Source organism: Bos indicus x Bos taurus, chromosome 1 (genome assembly GCF_003369695.1).
Source record: "Bos indicus x Bos taurus breed Angus x Brahman F1 hybrid chromosome 1, Bos_hybrid_MaternalHap_v2.0, whole genome shotgun sequence".
Lineage (NCBI taxonomy): Eukaryota > Metazoa > Chordata > Mammalia > Artiodactyla > Bovidae > Bos > Bos indicus x Bos taurus.
Window position 1 is genome coordinate 57,157,618 of NC_040076.1, and position 21,400 is coordinate 57,179,017.

A 21,400-nucleotide genomic window follows, 5' to 3' on the forward strand; every position below is an offset into this window, starting at 1 on the left:
CGAATGTTACTCAACAAGGGGAGTGGTTAAATAAACTATGGTAGAATCTCAGTATGACTTAATAAAGAATGAGAAAGATCTCTGTGTACTCATAAGAAAAGATCTCCGGGAAATACACTTAGGTGAAAAAAAAAATACAAAACAGATATACAATATTTGTACCAGAGATCAAATTACCAATATCAGCTGGATCATAGAAAAACCAAGAGAATTCCAGGAAAACATCTACTCTGCTTCACTGACTATGCTAAAGTCTTTGATTGTGTGGATCATAACAAATTGTGGAAAATTCTTCAAGAGATGGGAATCCCAGACCACCTTACCTGTCTCCTGAGAAATCTGTATGCAGGTCAAGAATCAACAGTTAGAACCGGACATGGAACAACAGATTGGTTCCAAATTGGGAGAGGAGTATGTTAAGGCTGTATATTGTCACCTGTTTATTTAACTTATATGCAAATTACATCATGCAAAATGCCAGGCTGGATGAATCACAAGCTGGAATCAAGATTGCCCAGAGAAATATCAATAACCTCAGATATGTAGATGACACTACCCTTATGGCAGAAAGCAAAGAGGAACTAAAGAGCCCCTTGATGAAAGTGAAAGAGGAGAGTAAAAAAGTTGGCTTAAAACTCAACATTCAAAAAAATTAAGATCATGGCATCTGGTCCCATCACTTCATGGCAAATAGATGGGGAAATAATGGAAACAGTGACAGACCTTATTTTCTTGGGCTCCAAAATCACTGCAGATGGTGAATGCAGCCATGAAATTAAAAGCGCTTGCTCCTTGGAAGAAAAGCTATGACAAACCTAGACAGCATATTAAAAAGCAGAGACATTACTTTTCCAACAAAGGTCCGTCTAGTCAAAGCTATGGTTTTTCCAGTAGTCATGTATGGATGGACCATAAAGAAAGCTGAGTGCCGAGGAATTGATGCTTTTGAACTGTGATGTTGGAGAAGATTCTTGAGAGTCCCTTGGACTCCAAGGAGATCAAACTAGTCAATCCTAAAGGAAATCAGTACTGAATATTCATTGAAAGAATTGATGCTAAAGTTGAAGCTCTAATACTTTGGTCACCTGATGTGAAGAATTGACTCATAAGAAAAGACCCCGATTCTGGGCAAGATTGAAGGCAGGAGGAGAAGGAAACGACAGAGGATGACATGGTTGGATGCCCTCACCAACTCTATGGACATGAGTCTGAGCAAGTTCTGGGAACTGGTAATGGACAGGGAAGCCTGGCATGCTGCAGACCCTTTGAGGCAAAGGGTCAATTTTTCAGATGCTTCTGTGGGGTCACAAAGAGTTGGACACGACTGAGCAACTGAACTGAACTGATTGGGTTCAGGATGGGGAACACATGTATGCCTGTGGCGGATTCATTTTGATATTTGGCAAAACTAATACAATTATGTAAAGTTTAAAAATAAAATAAAATTAAAAAAAAAAACAACACAAGGAAAAAAAAAAAGAAGGGAAAAAGAATAAGGAACTACTGGGTAGCACAGGGAACTGAATTCAATGTTCTGTAATAATTTGTAACAGAAAAGAATCTGAAGAAGAGTTTATAATTATATATACACGAATCACTTCGCTATACACCTGGAACTAATACAACATTGTAAATCAGCTATATTTCAACAACAAAAAAATTTTTTTTTTCCTACTCAAGGTAATAAAACACTTTTCTGTTTAAAAAAGAGAAGGGGAATTATAGGTATCTATATTTATTTGTGTTTGCATAAAGAGGCCATTAAACAGATTAACAAGGAATCATAAATATTACTGTGCGAGCAGAGAATAATAAGGGTCAAGAATGGGTGTAAGACTTGTCTGTTAATGCCTTTTTATATAGTGTTTGACTTTGGAATCCAAAAAATGTATCATTTGTTTAAAAAACTGAATAAAAACAAAAAGTACTTTTGATAGAGTCATCATCTATCAAAAAAAATCTACTCAGTTTCAAGGCTCTTCCTTTAAATCCGCTCCCTTTTCAAAACTCTGTGATACATACAATACTGTGATAACCGCAACTGGATAAGCTTGTCCCTTCACCACATTCTTCAAGCGCTTGTTTTATACACTTGACTTATCAGGCACTTTTAACCCCTTGCTTGTCAGGCGTTGATCTTGACAGCGATAAGCTTGATGTTAGAGGCAGTGCAATGGGTGATGACACAAGTTAGGGGACAGAGTGATAATCAAAACCTGAACAAACAGAGAGGGACACCAAAGGCATTGTTTGGAAGTCTGATCACTCACCCAGCCTTGTCTCCTAGCACAGAATGGCAGGGTCTAGAGAAGGCAGCTGCTAGGCATTGTCACCACTGAAGAAGGGAGGAATTGGGACAAAGGGTCAATTTTTCAGATGCTTCTGTGGGGAAGCAGTATTTCTGCCTTCTTATGGATCCAGATGGTTGTGAGGTTGTCCATAAAGGACAATTCTCAACAGGATCAAAGACAGAGTATTATAGGCTGAAATGGATTCTATCAGACTCAGGTATAAAAGTTACTCCAGAGACTCACCTAGAAATTCCCTACTCATATGAATAAGGAATCAGTACTGCCTCTCCTTGTTGCCACATTCCACTTCCACCAACTCTTCCTCCTTCCTTTTTTCCTTCCTTTAGAAGAAGCTATCAAAAAATTGCCTTTCCCCCCGCAAAAATGTCCTATGTTTTAGCTCTTAAAGTTTAGTGATCAATACCAGCGTCAAAAATATTTTTCACCTATATATTTTGCTAAGCATATAAATATACATATATGAAAGAAAGTGAAAGTGAAGTCGCTCAGTCCTGTCCGACTCTTTGCGACCCCATGGACTGTAGCCTATCAGGCTCCTCCGTCCATGGGATTTCCCAGGCAAGAGTGCTGGAGTGGATTGCCATTTCCTTCTCCGGGGATTTTCCGACCCAGGAATCAAACCCGGGTCTCCCACATTGCAGGCAGACGCTTTACCGTCTGAGCCACCAGGGAAGCATCTATACATATATACATGCCCGCTATGTTTTCCTCCCTCTTCTCTTTTCATTCTGTAATAAAATGCCTTTAGCCAGCAACTCCTTCCCACCTGACAAACTTCCTCTATAATCCATCCTTTTAGCACAGACACCAATATTCCTATTTCAAATTGATATTTTAAATATGTCTGACAATTAAGAATGCCTTTATGTGTTAGGTCACTCTATATTTTATCTTAAAAAATTTTTTTTCTTTATTTTTAATTTGTGTGTGTGTGTGTGTATGTTAGGTCATTCTAAACCCTCACATTTAATATACTCTGGACTGCCAAAACTGGATAGGCTTCTTCTGCATTGGAATTTGCTTAAGAATGAATAACTTTCATTAGGCTAATGACTGAAATCTTAACTCTTCCTGGTGTTTGTAGGTCCATCACGTATAATTCAAATACATTTAGCAAGATGGACCAGCTGGTGAGTACAGCCTACACTGTAGCTGGATGTGGGCCTTTGTTTTTAAGGCCCCGTAAAAGTCTGGAAGAGTAGAGAGTGCTTGATTTATTTTTAAGGAAAGTAAGGCCATCTGATAGATTTCCAACTGAAAATCGGTCAAGGCTGGAGATTGGTTTACTGAGACCACGGCGCATGCCAACTTCTATTTTCTCATGGCTGACTCCCAGTCTTGGCTGAATGCATTACAGCCTTTCCCATAAGGGTAACCTGGGACATGACACAAGGAGAGACAGGCCTTCCAGGAATTAGATGAGGAACAAAATCAAAGGCCCCCCAAATCATGTCCAAGCTGCCATTCAATGAGTGGCAAACACCCAAATCACAATACCTGACTTCCAATAAGGCAGAAAAGAAAATCTTCATCCTCTACAGTTCATATTCAATCCAGATGTCTAAAAGACAGCAGGATTCATGCTAACATGTTGCCAAGGCAGCACCAGATGTTTGTAGCAGTTAGGACCATGCACAGGTCGAGGTGGAAGACATAATGATTTTTCCAAACTTCTCTGAAATAAGGATCGAGAATTCTTTGTGTGAGTTGATGGGTGACACATTTGCCACCAGGAACACCTGGTGGAGGAAGCCTTTCATCACCAGCCAGCAAGTCTCTGTAATGGATTGTATGCCTACTTCCTCTCAAGACATCTGGATTATAATCAAGCTCACTGGCTCCTGCTACCATTTGACAATACTGGAAGCCAAAGGTTGACTCCCAGTTAAGCACCAAATATGTGGCTTTGCAGTATTAGTCTCTAGGCCTTCAGTTTTGTCACCGACAGGATTAATGCAGCCTGACCCTGAGGAGCAGCTGTGAGGATTCCTTGTTAATGAGCAGAAAGCAATTACAAGTATTTTTCAATTATAGTGCTCTAGGCCCTCTGACAGCTCATTGACCACAGTAACAGCATTAAATCCTCATCATCACCTATGAAATGCATATAACAATGTTCTAAGCTGAGCCTTAGGAAGTAACTTGCTCAAGATGATGATAAAGATGATAAAGCTCAGTCGTGTCCGAATCTTTGCGACCCCATGGACTGCAGCCTGCCAGGCTCCTCTGTCCAAGGGATTTTCGAGGCAAGAATACTGGAGTGGGTTACCATTAACTAGCTCAAGGTTACATGCAAATACATTGTGACTGTGGATTTGAACCTCTTTGACTCTAGAACCTCTTTTGTGTCTTTTGCCTGTATGGTTATTGGTTGTTGTTGGTAAGAACACTCTCTCTTTTTGTTCTCCTTGAAAAACATATGCATTGTAAGGGGAATCTTCCTGACCCAGGGGTAGAACCCGGGTCTCCTGCATTGCAGGCAGACTCTTTACCATCTGAGCCACCAGGGGCTCCTAAGACATTGGAAAGGATGCTATTTATTTTCCTTTTGAACTATCTCAGGGGAAAATGAGCTAATAAAAATAGAGAATGCACAGCTGAAACTTCATACCCAAATAAATTAGGGAGACCTGCTGGCCAACACTGTATCTATAGTAAATAATACTGTATTGCACACTTAAAAATTAGTTGAGGATAGATCTCACACTAAGTGTCTTTACAAAAGTAAAAAAATATATATGATTTAGAAAGCTAGACTATGTTAAAAATCAACTGACATTATCATGACTTAATTACAACGATACATGTTCATAGCACTAAGAGTATGTGACAGAAAAATCCATGAAGTAACATGTTATATTTAATGAAGTTAAATGTTAATTAATGGAGGGACTTCCCTGGTGATATAATGGTTAAGATCCTGTACTTCCACAGGAGAGGGCAAGGGTTTGATCCCTGGTAGGTGAAGTAAGATTCCCACATGCCGCGGTAAGGCCCCCCACTCCCTCACAAATTGCTAACTAATGGGAAAAAGTATGTTTTATGTGCTTTCAGACAAAATATATTTTATGAAAAATATGCAGGATATGCAAATGACACAAAAAGGATTTTCATTATAGTTGAAACAACAGTAAACAAAAGTAGAGAAATTATGTAAGAAAGAAAGATTTTTGTTTTAAAATAAAGCTCTAGAGATGTAATAGTTATAAAAGAAACTGGGTGGATCAGATCTGGGGCTTCTGACCATGAGGCATAACTACTCACAGTAAATTTGCCATGTTCCCACAAGAACCGCGGCGAGTTAGACCTTAGCTGCCCAACACTGAGTTGTATGCCTCACATCATCATTAATATGAAAAACTGTGAAACCTCTACATTCAGCCAAATTCTTCTGCTTTCCAAAAGGATGTGGGCGCCGTTCAGTCCGTATTTCCAGTGACTTTCCATTTAGTTTCACAGCTTCTCTCAGCCCCCGCTCACTCTCCCCAAGCCTGGCCAGAGTCAAGGACTCCGAAGGGTGTGTGGGACCCTATTTATGAGGGAGTTACCTACAGCATAGAGGCTAAAGGAGGATCAGATGGTGCTGCTCATAGGCAAGAAGACTCAGGATACAGAAGAAAGTGTCAGAATACCTCTCTGGCTATTCTATATCAGAATACCTCCCCCACCCTGCCCCACTGAATTACTTCTCTCCTTGTCCTCCATCTTACTGACTTTCAAACTGTAGACAGTTTGCAAATTTTTCATTTTAGTGTCCAAAACTTAAGCCAGAACCATCCAGGACAGTTATATAAGTAGTCAGGCAGACTGACCTTTGTTACCACAAGAAAATAGCCCTCTGGAAACCCAAATTTTCCTTTTGATTCCCCACCGACCTCTCCCGTAAAGCATGCCCCACCTTAGCTAAGAGAAAATCAGTAATATAATCATTAAGTTGTTTCAGAGAACCTAGCTGGAAGTGGTCGATTTTCATGGTGCTGTTGCTGACAGGGCCAAAGATGGTGATCACGGAGACTTTCCTGGTGGCCATCTTGCAGAAACTTTCCAGATACTCATCTCGCTGCTGCACATACATGCTGTTTTCAGCCTTGGGAGCAGTGATCAGCTGGAGGAGGGCAAAAGCAAGCAAAACAATTAACTCACAGTGATAGTTTCACACTGAGGGAAAAATCAAAGGGATGATCTAGACTACAGGGCTGGTGGTGACTGACAGGATGTGTGTGTTAGTCGCTCAGTCATGTACAACTCTTTGTGACCCTACAGACTGTAGCCCACCAAGCTCCTGTGTCCAGGGAATTCTCCAGGCGAGAATACTGGAGTAGGTTGCCATTCCTAAACTAGACTGACACCTAAACTGGATCATTTTGTTGGATAGTTAGCATAATTAAAGCCAAAAGAGACCATTTGGAAAGGCCTTTTTAAAAAAATGATTCCAGACAGTTTAGAGTTTCTACTCACTTCCACTATCATTTGCCTTCATTATCAGTCTCCATGTATCTTGGTTTTCTCATTTATGAACTCTGCACAGGAATACTTCTTTCACAAGGCTGTTTGTTGTAGGCATTATATGACACTTGGCATGCAATAATTGTCCAATAAATGCTATCTCTCTCCCTTTATTTTGATCTTCATTGCCTTAATTGGCTGCTCAGACACTCGTGAATTCGGTGGCTACCACTATTATTTCACATCTTACAGGGCTGAGTTTCATAGCCAGGTCTTGGGCACTATGAAACACTCCACGGCTTAGAATTTTCATTAGGTAAAATTCAGAGAATTTTTAGAATGGCCCTTTGGCCCAGTTCTGTCTCAGAACATAATCACTGTCACACTGGGCCTGCAGCTCGTGGTGGATGTCTGTGATGCTAAAACCCTCCAAGAGGATGAATTTTTCTCTTTCTGTTCAGTCTTCTTTCCAATTCAAACCTGGCATTTTTCACCTAGCCCCTGTGTCTCTCTCACTCAATTTGACCCCTTCACTTCCCCTGAGGAAAAAGAAGACAGAGCAATAAAAAGAGATGCTTTAGTCACCAGCTATCTGGGAAAACACAGACTTCACTATTTTGGATAAAATGAGGATACTCTTATTTTTCAAGGTTCCTCTTGAACTCTCTCCCTAAGAATGCCTCACCGCTGTAATCTAGCCAGATATAGAAGCCTTTCTACTATGGTGATTATTTTTGTTGCCTTTTCCTGAGTCTTCTCCAATTTTACTAGCTTCTTCCTGAGCAGAAACCAGGATTGTGTAGCACGTCTGACGAATGTGTGGGCATGTGCTGTTTGCCCTGAGGTGGAAGGACATGAAATTTTATTCTGATGATGACTAGATTTTTTTTTTTTTTTATCTCTTTAACCCTAAACAGCTTAATCGGCTGATGTCTGCAAAAAACACGGTTTAGTCACCCTATGCAGGCTTCTCATTAGCTCAGAGGCCAACCTCTAGACCAGGGATTGAATTGGACCACCAGAGAGTTCCCCCATCTATACACTTCCTTTCATTTGATCAATTTATCAAGCACTGTTCTACTTTGAAAAAAAGTGCTTAAAAAAAGTTAGTTCCGTCTAACCTTACAAAATATTCCTGAAGTTTGTGGCTATTAGCTTGGCATTTTGCAGAAGGGAAGTCTCACCATGTTAAACTCTTTATCAAATACTTTATCAAGATAGTAATAAATCTGGTCCCAGCTCATTTTGCTGTTTATTTTGCTCTGTCCAAAATGTATTTATTGTGGCCTGCAGGCGTTCCCTTCGAAGAATTCTCTGTACTTGTCAAAAATACTATCCCTCATGGAAATCAAAATGAGTTCAATAGCTTTTGAGTAGAACATCAACAAAGATTTTTCCACGATGAAGCATTTGTTTATGTTTTCTCAGATTGTTATTTATTTTAAGAAGACGTGATTTCATCTATTTTTGATTTTGTGTTTATGTACTTTTTCATATGGACAGGGTGGGTAGGAAATGCTTGGTTTAGAAATATAATTCCCCAAGAGGAAAAATAATAAAATTTTCCCTTAATTTATTCATTCACACTTAGCCTTAAAAAAGATTTAAGGAGGCTATAGAAAGATACAGTGATGGTATTTTTGCTTTGTTAGTTTTTTAATTAGCTACATGGCATTTGAAAATATTTCTTTAGTTTTGATGGTAGTCCACATCCAGGTGTTTTGTTTTCAGTTGGTGTATTTTAGTCTTTTATTTTTGGCTTTTCTTTGCTCATAGATACACTATTTTGAAATACATAAAATGACTATTTAAGTGAGAACACAAAATAGTAAAAAAAAAAAAAAAAAAAAAATGAAAGTAACATGTCCTGGTAATGATTTTGGACTCCCTGACCTAAAGGAAGGATGAAAGAAAGTAAAAATGTTAGTTGCTCAGTTCTGCCAGACTCTTTGAGACCCCATGGCTGTAGTCCGCCAGGCTCCTCTTTTCATGGAATTCTCCAGACAAGAATACTGGAGTGGGCGGCCATGCCCTTCTCCAGGGGATCTTACCAACCCAGGGGTTGAACCCAGTCTCCTGCACTGCAGGCAGATTCTTCACTGTCTGAGCCACCAGGGAAGCCCCCAAGGAAGGATAGGCTCATATTTAGAATATATGCTAGATGATTGATAACTACCTGGCTCTGAAACTTCAGATCCATGCATAGACTCCATTCCGTTCATGGACCCTTACAGTCCACAGACAGATCATGTTATAACAGGATTTTAAGAGTTCTCAAAGCCCCTTCTGGTCTCTTTCTTCCCCTTGTGCATAACAGAATTTCAGAGAATATACAATCATACCGAACCTTATCCTGCCAGGCAGCTTCTCCCATGTATCTCTGAACATAGTAGCCTTAGGCTGGGGATACCCAGTGGGAACTGCACTTAAATAAGTAGAGGGCTCTGAAGTTTACTTTCACCTCAAGCCCTTTGCCCAGGGAAGCCTTAACCCACCTGGGAGGTGACATTCATTTAGCATGACTCACTTCCTAGATTCTAGCCCTCCACAACCTGGCCTCAGGCTCTCTCTTGCTAAACTTTCCTCCTATTCCTCCCTTATGTGACCTCTTCACCCTGTAGCTGGACTGGGCTAAATTATGAAATGAGAGGAACCTGAAGGGCACAGAGAAAGGGTGACTGTAGTCAAAATCCGAAGACCTGCATTTTTGTCCTAGTTCAACCCCTGGCTACTCTGTAGCCTCAACAAAGCCTTTTAACCTTCTAAACCTTGGTTTTCTAACCTTTGGAACAACTTCCCTATGAACTCATAAAATAGTGAGAATCAAGCGTACATATTAGTATATATATTATATAAATATATACAGGCAGTGTACACCAAAGCATCATGGATGTGTGCTGCCTCTGAATAATTCACTCACATTCCTTCCTTTACCTTCATCCATGCCACCCTTCTCACCCAGAATCGCCTCCCCTCCCTTCCACCTTATCAGAATCGGAGTCATTCTTCAAATGCAGCATCCTCCTTAAAGTCTCATCTATTCCACAACGATCACTTTCTCCTTTTAATTACTGTTCTTATTATCTGCATGGCTTACCTGGAATTTATGTATTTCCTTGATTTACCATTTTGTTTTACGCTTATGTCACATCTCCATAACTACAGTACCAATTCATCAAGGCACTGAAGCCCCAGCCCCACTACTGCCCAGTAGGTAGTAGAAGCATAGTGCTCCTCAGGTTACATCCATCACTCCTGCTAGAGGTGTGATTCCCTGCTCGATGCAGCCCACACACCATTAGTAAAGACACTCTCCTTTACATTCAATCTGCTCCTTGAGTTTGCAGCACACAAAGTGCTGCAAAGTGAAGGAGGCTGATCATCCGAACATATTTCAGTGACTCTTTCCCTGTGTATTGACATCTATGTCCCATTCATTTTCTAGCGTGGCAGTACTTCAAACAGTGTTTAAAATGGTAACCATTTCCAGTCTCCTCTTTTTAAAAAGAGCATTTTAGAAGACTGAAGAGACTGAGCACAGAACTTCCCAGTAAACATTATTGTCTGGCACTTGGCCTCTTTCTAGTCTGGTGGTGATAAATCAGGGCATGTATCATGAAGCTAGAATTGTGTTGTTCTTTTTTATGTTTCTGTTCCAACTTTCCAACTGGCATGTCGGCACAAGGAGCCTCAGACTATAAGGAAGCTAGTTTGCATAAGTAAAGGGTGCAAATGGGAGTGGGAAGATGCTGGAGGGAGGATATTTTAAGTCAGCTTACTCCAAGTATTGTGTTAAGCTCAAAACATTAGACTTTTACAGGATTCTGAGAAAAGGCATTCCAGCTGGTAGTCTGCCTCAGTAAATAGGAGGTTTATATTCTTTTCTAAAATTAAACCAAGTAAGTAGATTATTGTCCCAATATCCAAATTTCTGTAGTAAGGTTAAAAGTACTAACATACTTGAATTACAGGAGATCCAATCTCCAAAGAATACTTGAACTTGGATCTGTGTATTTCAGCGTGATGAGGCATCTTGTTCATTGACAAACAGGTCAATGGGCGCAGAGCACAGCATGATGACTTTTCAGCTATACCCCACGTATTCCAATGTTTCCATGATAAAAGACTCATCCATATTCTCAATTTTGTCATCCCCAGACCAGCATCAATCAGTCTGAGGGATTAGATTAACTGGGATTCAATCTATTGTTCTCCACTTGACTAGGTGGAAAGCCAGTGAGTTGAGGTACAAAGAACTAGCTGGGTATTAAAGGCAGAAACTCTACATTGTTGCCTAGCACAAAATGTTGACAATTGGTATATCTTACTGTTTTTCTGAGTAATTCAAGATTGAAAAGGAATTTTAAAACATTTGTATTACTAACAGGTTCATTTCTCAGTTTCTGGTTCCCTTTATGGCACAAGCCCACAGTAAGCTCACATCCCTGGGAAGGCAGAACGGGGAAGTGATTGACCTTGAGTTTAAAATCAAACATATCTCAGTTTTAATTCTGGCTTTGTCATGTATTGGCTATACACCTTGGGAAATTTCTCAATCTGTCTAAGCTTCTGTAAATGGAGTTAATTAGTCCTTCCTCATGGGATTGTTGTGAAAATTAACCCACAGTCTCCGCAAAGCACCTTGCAGGATGTGCCCCTGTTGGTTGACAGGCTGAGAGACAGAAGGTTTGGAGGTGTGACCTCTGACCTAGCTCTACCTGTAACTCCTCTGAAGACCACTAGGATGCTATTCATCCAACTATAACCTGTACCATCACTGCCAGTGTTTCTCTAAGTAGTTAAGTATTAAAGAAGGATATAAATAAATGCAAAGGACTAGGTTATTGTCACTGAGCACCAGGTTACTGAAAATCTGGAAAGATAAGCTAAAAGGCCTGCACAATTTCTTGGAATGCAAATCTCACTTCAGTTTGAGCAAACTGGGTTAGGTTGAGGCCAGTTGTGGGGGGGGCGGCTATGTTGTCATCTGTACTTTAATAGCTTGGAGGCTGCTATGCTTTAATGAATATTAATTAAATCACTGAAACTTCCTGAATAACATCAGCCATGTTTGACAGGAAAAATGAATGGAAAAGAGATAAGCGGCACCAGCAAAATCTTTCTCCCAGAGACACTGGTCTCCTCTCTGTCTGGTTAAAGATTCCTCTCCATCTTTTGACTTTCCGTTGCATTTATTTTATAATGTCTTTTCTAATCCATTTTTATTTTCAACATTATTAGCTCTTCAGAGAACACAGTTCTGATACGATCGTCAGCCAGGCACACATGGGACTGAAACGCAAAGCTAAAATGCCTCCTGTTGGTATTTTCTTTCTAATAACAATCCTGGATCTTGGTCCAACCCCAAAGAGCAACACTGCCATGAGCAAGCCCAGCTGGTTTCTGTTTTGCCTCACATGACATCAGCAAAAGCTGTTGTCTGAGTTTTCATTCGCTAGAAATTTATGATCAGGGATACTGTTAAAAGCAGAAAAGACCCAGCCGGGCTTTCAAATCCCTGACTAAGGGAGTGGAAAGAAATGAAAGGCATGACTAATATCAGGGATATAGTATGAAAACCCCTTTCTTCTGACTCATGAGCTAGAGGCAGTGGAAGTATTTGCCAGATGGGTGCACAATTACAATCCGGACATTTTACCCATGATTATTTCCCCCCTGGTTAAAACCTGACCACGCCGGACAAAGTTCCAGGTACTCAGAAAGAGACCAACAGAAAATGCTACTGATGATTTCTCATACCCCAAAGAGAGCAGTCTGCCTCCAACAGTTCTGTACCAGGTAGAATTCTACTCTAAAATCAGTGATTCTTCTGCTTTTGGCTGGAACATTCCCATTCAAACCTGTGTACTCTGGCAATAACCAAATAGTTGTTAAACTACTCTAATAGTCAGCCTATCCTCTGCTAACCTAAGTTTATATAGTTACTTTAAGGTTCTGGTTAGAAACAAGTACCAACATACAAAATATATATAACAAGACATACATACACACATGAATCTGTAGAATCAATCAAAATTTAGGTTTTGTTCTATTACAAAGATATACTAGATGGAACAGCTAAGAGAATTTGGGGACAAGCCCCATCCATGATAACTATCACAAGGGATTCTGCTCTGAATAACATTTCAAAGTGAGCACATTGAACTTTTTGAAACCCCTAAAAGATAAATGGGCACCAGAGTCACTTTGCTCAGATCATTAATCCAAATTTAGTTAGAAAAATGAAAAGACTCTCTAAGAGATGCCTTGAGAGATGAGCATCTATCTCTTTTGGCTGTGGGAATGCAGGGCATGGAGTCACCTTGTGTCTGCAGCAGGATAGATGCTGTCCTCACTGGCATGAGGCAGTTCCCTCCCAGCCAGCTAGCTGAGAGAACTATTCCTGACTCAGGTTACCCAGCATTAACTTACAGATCTATTTCTCTGAATTAACTACATCATGCCCTTTTCCTCCTAGTCAGCCTAGATTAAAATGCAGCATTAAGAAGCTAGGGGCAAAATCTTAGAAGGGCACTAAAATAAGGGCAAGGAGACACTGAGAAAAGATGAATCATTCCCATCGATGGTAAAAATTTCCCATACATTTAAGATGATGCTTATTCTTGCCCAAAGCCCTCTGGGGTCTGACTAGATTCTGGTGTCATTCTTTGGATGGTGGCAAGGAATGGCCAAAAGAGTTACTGAGATGGACCTGGGACTTGCTCAGTACCCAGGGCACTCAGAATCACAGGCAAAGTATAAATAGGACCTCACGTGTCTTTTTTCACACACACACACACACACACACGCACACATTCTAGAGGCCCAGGAGAAACTGACATGACATCTTGACTCCAAATTCAGATATGCCTCTAAGGGATCAGAAAATGGAGCAATTAACCCAGCTTCCACACTTCATTCGTTTTGCTTCTTACTGGTAGTCGGGCAGTTGTGGGGGAGGCAGGCTTTAGGAGAAAAATTTTAGCTAGCTGGTTTTAAAAATATATTTGTGGGGCCAGACAAACAAGGACCCTTCCCCACTACCAGTCATACCCACTCCCCAACCAGGCTGCCACACTTTCCCCTTTGAGTCTCCCAATTGTTGATATAGATCTAACTGTTGATATAGACCTGCTATTTTCCCATACACATGCTTCTAGTTTTTAAGCTCATGCAGAAAGAAATCCTTTTCCTAAATTGTGACTGCCATTAATGCATTCCATTTTATTAATTATTTTATTCTTCTTTGAACTTGGCAGAAGGGAGGTGTATCTAGAACTGTCCTGTGGAAGAGAGTCGTAAGAGGGGGATGGGTCTGGTGGGTTTGGAAGAAGTTGAGCACAGAAGAAGCTGAGTGCTTCCCTGGGCTGATGGCTAAGATCCCCCAGTCACCGACTGCTTAGGGCCATGGGTCTGTGTGGATAGAGAATAGAATATCTAAGTCATAGAATATCTAAGTCAAAAGGAGCTACTGGCCTGGCTGTCCTTCTTTGACAAACCTCCTGATCTTCCTGACAGATTACCTGTTTAGCCATAGCCTGCTATCCAATAATGTGATTTTAGAAAAATAACACTCCAAGGCCTAACACTGCCACAGCCTACAGAACAATACCAAGGAGAAGATTACTTACAAGCAGCCTTCGTTTGCCTTCAAAGGGCCCCAGTAGGTCGGTCACCAGCTTCCTGGGATTCTGAGTGAAGGGTTTTGTGGGTTTCAGGTGGCCATCCTGCTCTGTCCTCCCCACTTTTTTCTTCTTGTTCTTCTCTTTCTCCTGCCTACTCTTTTTCTCAGCCTTGTCCTTCTTCACTTGCTTTTCACTCTTGAGTAACTTGTCTGCTTTCTCACTCTTCACCTTTTTTTTCTTCTCCTTCTCGGGTTTCTCAAGTTTTTCGTGCTTTTTAGACTCCTTCGCTTTTTTGGGGGGCATATTTCCCCGCTGCAACTCTTCCTCCAGCCGAGAGGTGGTCGGCCGGCTGAGGTCATACTTATCCTCATACTCATTGCTAAGAATTTTGTCCTGGGCTTTCTTTTTGGGAGGTTTCCCCTTTGCTGGCTTGTGAGAACTTGGCACCACGTTGGGGTCCCGGGGGCCATGCTCCCGCCTGTCTGTGCGGTTGTCCCGGAAACGGCCCGCGCCGGCCCTGGTGCTGGGCTCGGAGATGGCGATGGAAGGGGCAGCTGTGAAGACCTCGAAGCTGGTGGCCTTGCTGGGCCTCCTAGTGGTCAGCGGCCTCTCCCTGGGCTGCTCCTTCCTGGGCGGAGGGTAGAGATTCTCGGAGGCCACCGGCCCCTTGGCAGTGGTCACCTCGGCTGTTGCGGGGGGCCTGTGGGGGGCTGAAGAAAGGTGCACTCGGGGGGTCCAAGGCCTCTGGGTGGTCGGAAAGGCCGTGGTGGTTGTGGGTCTTGCAGCTGCCGTCACCACCCGAGACGTGGCCCGCGTCACTGTTGTGACCGGAGCTGGAGGCAGCGTGGTGGCCCGTGGGGTTGGAGGAGGTGGGGGAGGGGCCCCCACAGTGGTGGCCGGTTTTCTCATCACCTTCACCCGACTCTCTCTGGTGGGTGGCACTTGGGCTCTCCTCTGCTCCTCTTTCCTCTTCTCACTGCCCAGGCCTGGCCTTCCTGCCTCTCCACCATTGTTCCCCTCCTCTACCACCTGGCCCTCGACTCCAGAGGCCTTACATTTTTGCACAAAACCCTTCTGCCTGATCTTCTCTATCCTGCGGATGGGGCCCTGGTCGATGATCTCATACATGGCCTCCAACCTGACCGGGTAAGGGTAGCGTTCCTCCACCTGCAGGGTCTTCTTCAACAGCACCATGCCGAACTTGCCCTTCTCCAGCTTCAAGAAGCTCATCAGCTTTGGGATGAGGCTGGGGTCCAAGGGCTGCTCCAGGACACGGCCCTCACTGGTGATCCTTCGCACCTTGCCTCCTTCCTCGCCTGCCTGGTGGAACAGCACGATCTGCTGGATGTGCCTCTCAGCCAGCTCACAATACACGTCGTCCTTCAGCAGGCTCATCATGAGCCGGTAGTAGCCTTCCGAGGCGTGTGGGGCCGAGATGACCCATACCCTGTTTTTCCCTGCAAAGCTGGCAAGGATGTTGGGAGAGCTGGACCCAGACGGGAAGCGCAACATTTTTGACCGAGCTGAGGACCCCTCATCTCGGACCATCTCACGGGGAGAGCTCCGAGCTCCTGGGCTCTGCTGAGTTCTTACTGGGGCCCCATGGATGCCCAGCGAGGCTGGCGGTGCGGTGGCATGAGCTACTCTCAATACCGGTATGCTCCTCCTTCTTTGGAGAGGCTGAAGGTTTGGTTTTTCCAGAGTGGTTCTCTCAATTCCCTGAGACCTCCCCGTGTGCCTCAGTAACCGAGCTGGCCTTCTGTTGACGGCGGAAACCAGAGGCACTTTCTGCCCTCCGCGGCTCCCTCTATTCATGGTCTGCCCATGGGGTTCTGATCCACACACCAGCCACAATGCCAGCAGCATAGTAAAACTGGGTCCCATTCTCCATGTCATTGTGCAGTCCTCTTTGGGGAGACAGCAGGGTCAAAACACAGAAAGGGGAGGGCAGAGAGAGAAAAAAAAAAGAATCATTTAATTGCAAACAGAGCTGGGCATTATCTCTTTATCTATCTTTGCCAAGGAGAGGGGGAAGGGGTAGTTGGAGAAGAAGAAGGAGGGAGGTCAGAGAATGGAAAATCGGATGAGATCCTGTTGCTTTTAAGTCCCTGTAATTTGTCAGTGCTTAGCAGAGACAGTTTACATTAAGCAGGAAACTCAAATCAGTTCCCCATTCAGCATGCTTGCACTGTTTCAACTGTCTGATGCTCCAGAGAAAATGCACACTGAGCATATTAATTATGACAACATTCCTATTTCATTTCTTCAAATAAATGACAAAGAAACAAACACAGTAAAGACAGGCAGGATCACACACTTACATAGTGGCTCATGGAGATGGAATGCAGAGGTTTTAAACAGCAATCTGAAGTGTGCTCCCAGGACAGTTCCTAGATGAAATACTTTTCCTCCCAATTCTCTTTCTCCTTTGCAAGGCTGGCCGATACAAAGGGGTGTGCTGCAGCCCCAGCTCCTAGAGCCGCACACAGACCACCGCCTGTCCGGTCCTGAGGGCTGAACTTTCTTCTTTTCTTTCTGGCTGTGCTTTTTTACCTTCTTGACAAGTAGAATGAGGTGAAAGGAGCTGTCCTTTTAAGTCTTTGCATCTCCATTTGTCTGCAGCTTCTGCTCGGGCTGTGTGTCTGCGAATGCCAATCCCTCCCGGCCGGCCGACAGCGCTGGACGCCCCTTAAAGTGGAGTCCCAGCTATTTCTAAATCTCGCTCTTTCTCCTTTTCGAGTTCCAGGATCCTTCTTATCACCCTTTCCCCCACAGTCTGGCTTAGTCTCTTTGTTTCCGAGCGTAGAAGCACTGGGATTAATATGTTTTCCAGGCCGAGGGAAAACACAGGAATGTGATGTTGAAAAGGACTTTTTTCTTTTCCTTACGCTTCTCTCCTCCCTTTATTTCTTCCCACCTTTTCTCTCCTCTCTTCCTTCTCCTTTTTCTTCTTCCTCTTGCCTGGATTCAGTCCCAGAAATGCCAGGACAACCTCAGTTTTGATCCAAACGAAACTCAAACAACAGCAGCCACTGGAAATCAAGGAAACTTCACTAAGAATTTAACAGATCAGCAAAACACCGCCTCCTTCCCATTTCAGCATGGTGAGCGGTGAGCCTGGACTGGGAGGGAGAGAAGGGGCTGTTCTTTGGGTGGGGGTGTTGAAACACTGAACATCATCATAAATCACTTTGGAACAGGATGGCTGAGAACTTAACCCCTTCCCTACTGAGTCATCAGGACACTGTCCCTTCCTGTCTGTACACACATTGTGCTTGGGAAAGGGAAAATTCTCAGATTTCTACATCTGACTGCTTGGTTTTCCAGAGACAGATAGTCATTGGGGTCAGAGTGCTCGGCTGTACATATACAGACAGTAGATATATATTTATAGGTTTATGAATATATTTTTATCTCTTTCTCCCTGCTTCATGTGTTTCATTTGAGGTTGGAAATGCCGATGGAAAACATGGCTGGGTTGTTTTTATTTTATGCTAATTGGGGATCATATTACTGTATTCTTATTCCTAGTTTCTCCTTGGCATGAAAGGAAGCTGGTAAAAGGTTAGAAATGCAAGCAATGGCTGCTGTTCCCCTGAGATTGTGGTCAGCCATTACACAGGGAAAGGCCACTACGACCTCCAATTCTGAGCTCTGGCTGTGGTAGGCTAAGAGCTTCCTCAGAGGGCACGAGTGTATGTACGTGTGTGTGTGTGTGTGTGTGTGTGTTGCAATATCTTGCACTCCAGAGGCTTCCAGTATCCAGAGGGCTTTAAACAATCCTTAGAAATAGCTATATTGGAGATACTGAAGCAGCTCTGTGGATCCACCTCACAGATCTGCCATGAGGAATCAGCTTTTAGCAGGGAAGGAAGGTGCCTCGGGTTATACAGATATTTCTTCCAGCCTCTCCAAGTGCATTCAGTCAGTATTAACTGCCCCAGACAGTGGCGAATCAGTGTTTTCAGGAGGCCTCCTGTAAGCTAGATCATGTTAATGTCTACCCTCTCTAGATAAAACCTGGTCCTGGGTGTTCCTTTTCATCAGCACCATCTCTGACTGGTCATTTACTTTTCCTTCACATGAGCTCCCGGCACTGAATTGAAGATCTGTGGAGGGTTGAGTGTCAGGTTGTAAGTTCACAGCATGAAGACCTGGGGGGTGCCAAGGAGGAAGGGCCTTCTGTGGAGCCTTTCTGTTCTGGCCTTCTGTAAGTCCAGAACAAACGTGGGCTTCAGGCAGAGACCTTCTGTCCCCTGAAGACAGAGATTTCCTTTCATGGGATTCACCTGTTAAGTTGATCAAATGCCTAGTGGTGAATTGCACAGTCCTAGATGTGACTTCCTTTCTCACATCATAATGTGTTCTACACAATCCCTTGCTGAGCCTCCTGTCTTCCTTCCTTTCTCTTCCTTTTGTCTTCTCTCTGCTAATAATAACTACCATTTATTGAGCATTTTCACATGAGGCTCTGGGCTTGGCACTTTCATATATGCTTTTATTTAACCCTCACAGCATCCCCAAGAGACAGGTGGGCTCATCTCCCATTTGCAGATGGGCAACCTGAGACTGAATGAATTTAGGCAATTGCTCACTGTCACACAAATGCTAAGAAGTGGCCCTGAAATTTGAACCCAGATGTAGAACTGTCTACAAAGCATTGGGTTATCCTGCCTCTTCCCCCTTTCATTTTCTTCTCACACCTTCTCTTTCTTCTTTTCCTTCAATTTGTTTTTGTTTCCCAGATTCATAGAAAAGTCTCATTAATTTGTTCAACCAGAGAGCTTATAGTTTTAGAGTCCTACTTTCTAAAATAATTGTGTAGCAGTACTTTTTGCCTTTCTTAATAGGTCCTTAACATTCAGTTCAGTTCAGTCACTCAGTCGTATCCGACTCTTTGTGACCCCATGAACTGCAGCAAGCCAGGCCCCCTGTCCATCACCAACTCCCGGAGTCTACCCAAACCCATGTCCATCAAGTCGATGATGCCATCCAACCATCTCATCCTCTGTTGTCCCCTTCTCCTCCTGCCCTCAATCCCTCCTAGCATCAGGGTCTTTTCAAATGAGTCAGCTCTTCGCATCAGGTGGCCAAAGTATTGGAGTTTCAGCTTTAACATCAGTCCTTCCAGTGAACACCCAGGACTGATCTCCTTTAGGATGGACTGGTTGGATCTCCTTGCAGTCCAAGGGACTCTCAAGAGTCTTCTCCAACACCACAGTTCAAAAACATCAATTCTTCAGCCCTCAGCTTTCTTTATAGTCCAACTCTCACATCCACACATGACCACTAGAAAAACCATAGCCTTGACTAGACAGACCTTTGTTGGCAAAGTAATGTCTCTGCTTTTTAATATGCTGTCTGTTGCTGCTGCTGTCACTTCAGTCATGTCCGACTCTGTGCGACCCCATAGATGGCAGTCCACCAGGCTCCGCCGTCCCTGGGATTCTCCAAGCAATATCACTGGAGTGAGTTGCCATTTCCTTCTCCAATGCATGAAAGTGAAACGTGAAAGTGAAGTCGTTCAGTTGTGTCCGACTCTTAGCGACCCCATGGACTGCAGCCTACCAGACTCCTCTGTCCATGGGATTTTCCAGGCAAGAGTACTGGAGTGGGGTACCATTGCCTTCTCCGAATATGCTGTCTAGGTTGGTCATAACTTTCCTTCCAAGGAGTACGCATCTTTTAATTTCGTGGCTGCAATCACCATCTGCAGTGATTTTGGAGCTCAGAAAAATACAGTCAGCCATTGTTTCTACTGTTTCCCATCTATTTGCCATGAAGTGATGGGACCAGATGCCATGATCTTCGTTTTCTGAATATTGAGCTTTAAGCCAACTTTTTCACTCTCTACTTTCACTTTCATCAAGAGGCTTTTGAGTTCCTCTTCACTTTCTGCCATAAGGGTGGTGTCATCTGCATATCTGAGGTTATTGATATTTCTCCCGGCAATCTTGATTCCAGCTTGTGCTTCATCCAGCCCAGTGTTTCTCATGATGTACTCTGCATATAAGTTAAATAAGCAGGGTGACAATATACAGCCTTGACGTACTCCTTTTCCTATTTGGAACCAGTCTGTTGTTCCATGTCCAGTTCTAACTGTTGCTTCCTGACCTGCATACAGGCTTCTCAACAGACAGTTCAGGTGGTCTGGTATTCCTCTTTCAGAATTCAGGTCCTTAACATATTTTATCCTTTTTCTTTAATATCCCATAGCTTCTAGAAGCCTCCCAACGGTGTGCACAACATTCGTCACCTATGCAATGTGTAGAGTTGAAACAAAACCACTTTAGGTTTATTTGACCTGTACTTAACCTTAAGGGGAAGCCAGCCCAACCCTGAGCTGTGTCTTCAGGACTCAGGCTTTCTTCTCTTCCCTTCGCGTCTATGAGCTTCTGCCACTAGATGGCGCGCTAAACACATATGCGAGAGAAGTACGCTCCAGGGACTCCCCAACGCCCCATAGCCCACAGCCACCCCACAGACACACTGGCAATGTGCAGCTTCTCCTGCCTGTTCAGGATTTTTCAGCCTCAAAACCTAAAGCCTTTTCTAAGACTTCAGAAAAGCCTGTAAGGCAAGTTCTGGGAGCACAGGTCTGATAAGAGCTGTTAGGAAGCAAGTTAGCCTGTACTCCTTTCAGGAAAAGCCCTTAATAATACAGGATTTGTAATAAATCAATTTCTAGTCCATGATTTAAGAGCATCTCCTATCTAGATCTGTCCATTTTTTTCTGTAACCTAAAAAAGAAACACTAATGGCAGATAAAAAAAGGGAAAGAAAAGAGAGAAGTGGGGGGATTGATGTTGAGTCAGAGAAAGGTAAAAAGAAAAAAAATTCAAAACTAGATTTTAGAAATGCTAATTCACTGACAAGACCCTGCCTGACACTGGTAGCACAGTGATTTGGAAGGAGGGAAGGAAAGAATAAGCAAAACAGATTTGCTTTAGAGCTTCTGGGATGGGGGTGATTATTTGATGAAAATGTGAGTAAGTGGAAGGAGGCTTCCAGAAGAGG

General features: G+C 43.1%; 1 protein-coding gene across 1 annotated transcript in view; it reads right to left on the reverse strand.

Annotated features, from left to right (window-relative positions):
• Positions 1 to 17,576, reverse strand: part of CCDC80 (coiled-coil domain containing 80) — a 36,404-nt gene extending 18,828 nt beyond the window's left edge. Inside the window, exons 1-3 of the mRNA XM_027519411.1 lie at positions 16,705 to 17,576; positions 14,390 to 16,290; positions 6,261 to 6,417 (exon numbers count right to left, since the gene is read on the reverse strand). Coding sequence (XP_027375212.1) covers positions 6,261 to 6,417; positions 14,390 to 16,279 — 2,047 coding nt within the window. The 5' untranslated portion in view covers positions 16,280 to 16,290; positions 16,705 to 17,576. The remainder of the gene's footprint in view (positions 1 to 6,260; positions 6,418 to 14,389; positions 16,291 to 16,704) is intronic.
• Between the last annotated feature and the right edge of the window lie 3,824 nt (positions 17,577 to 21,400).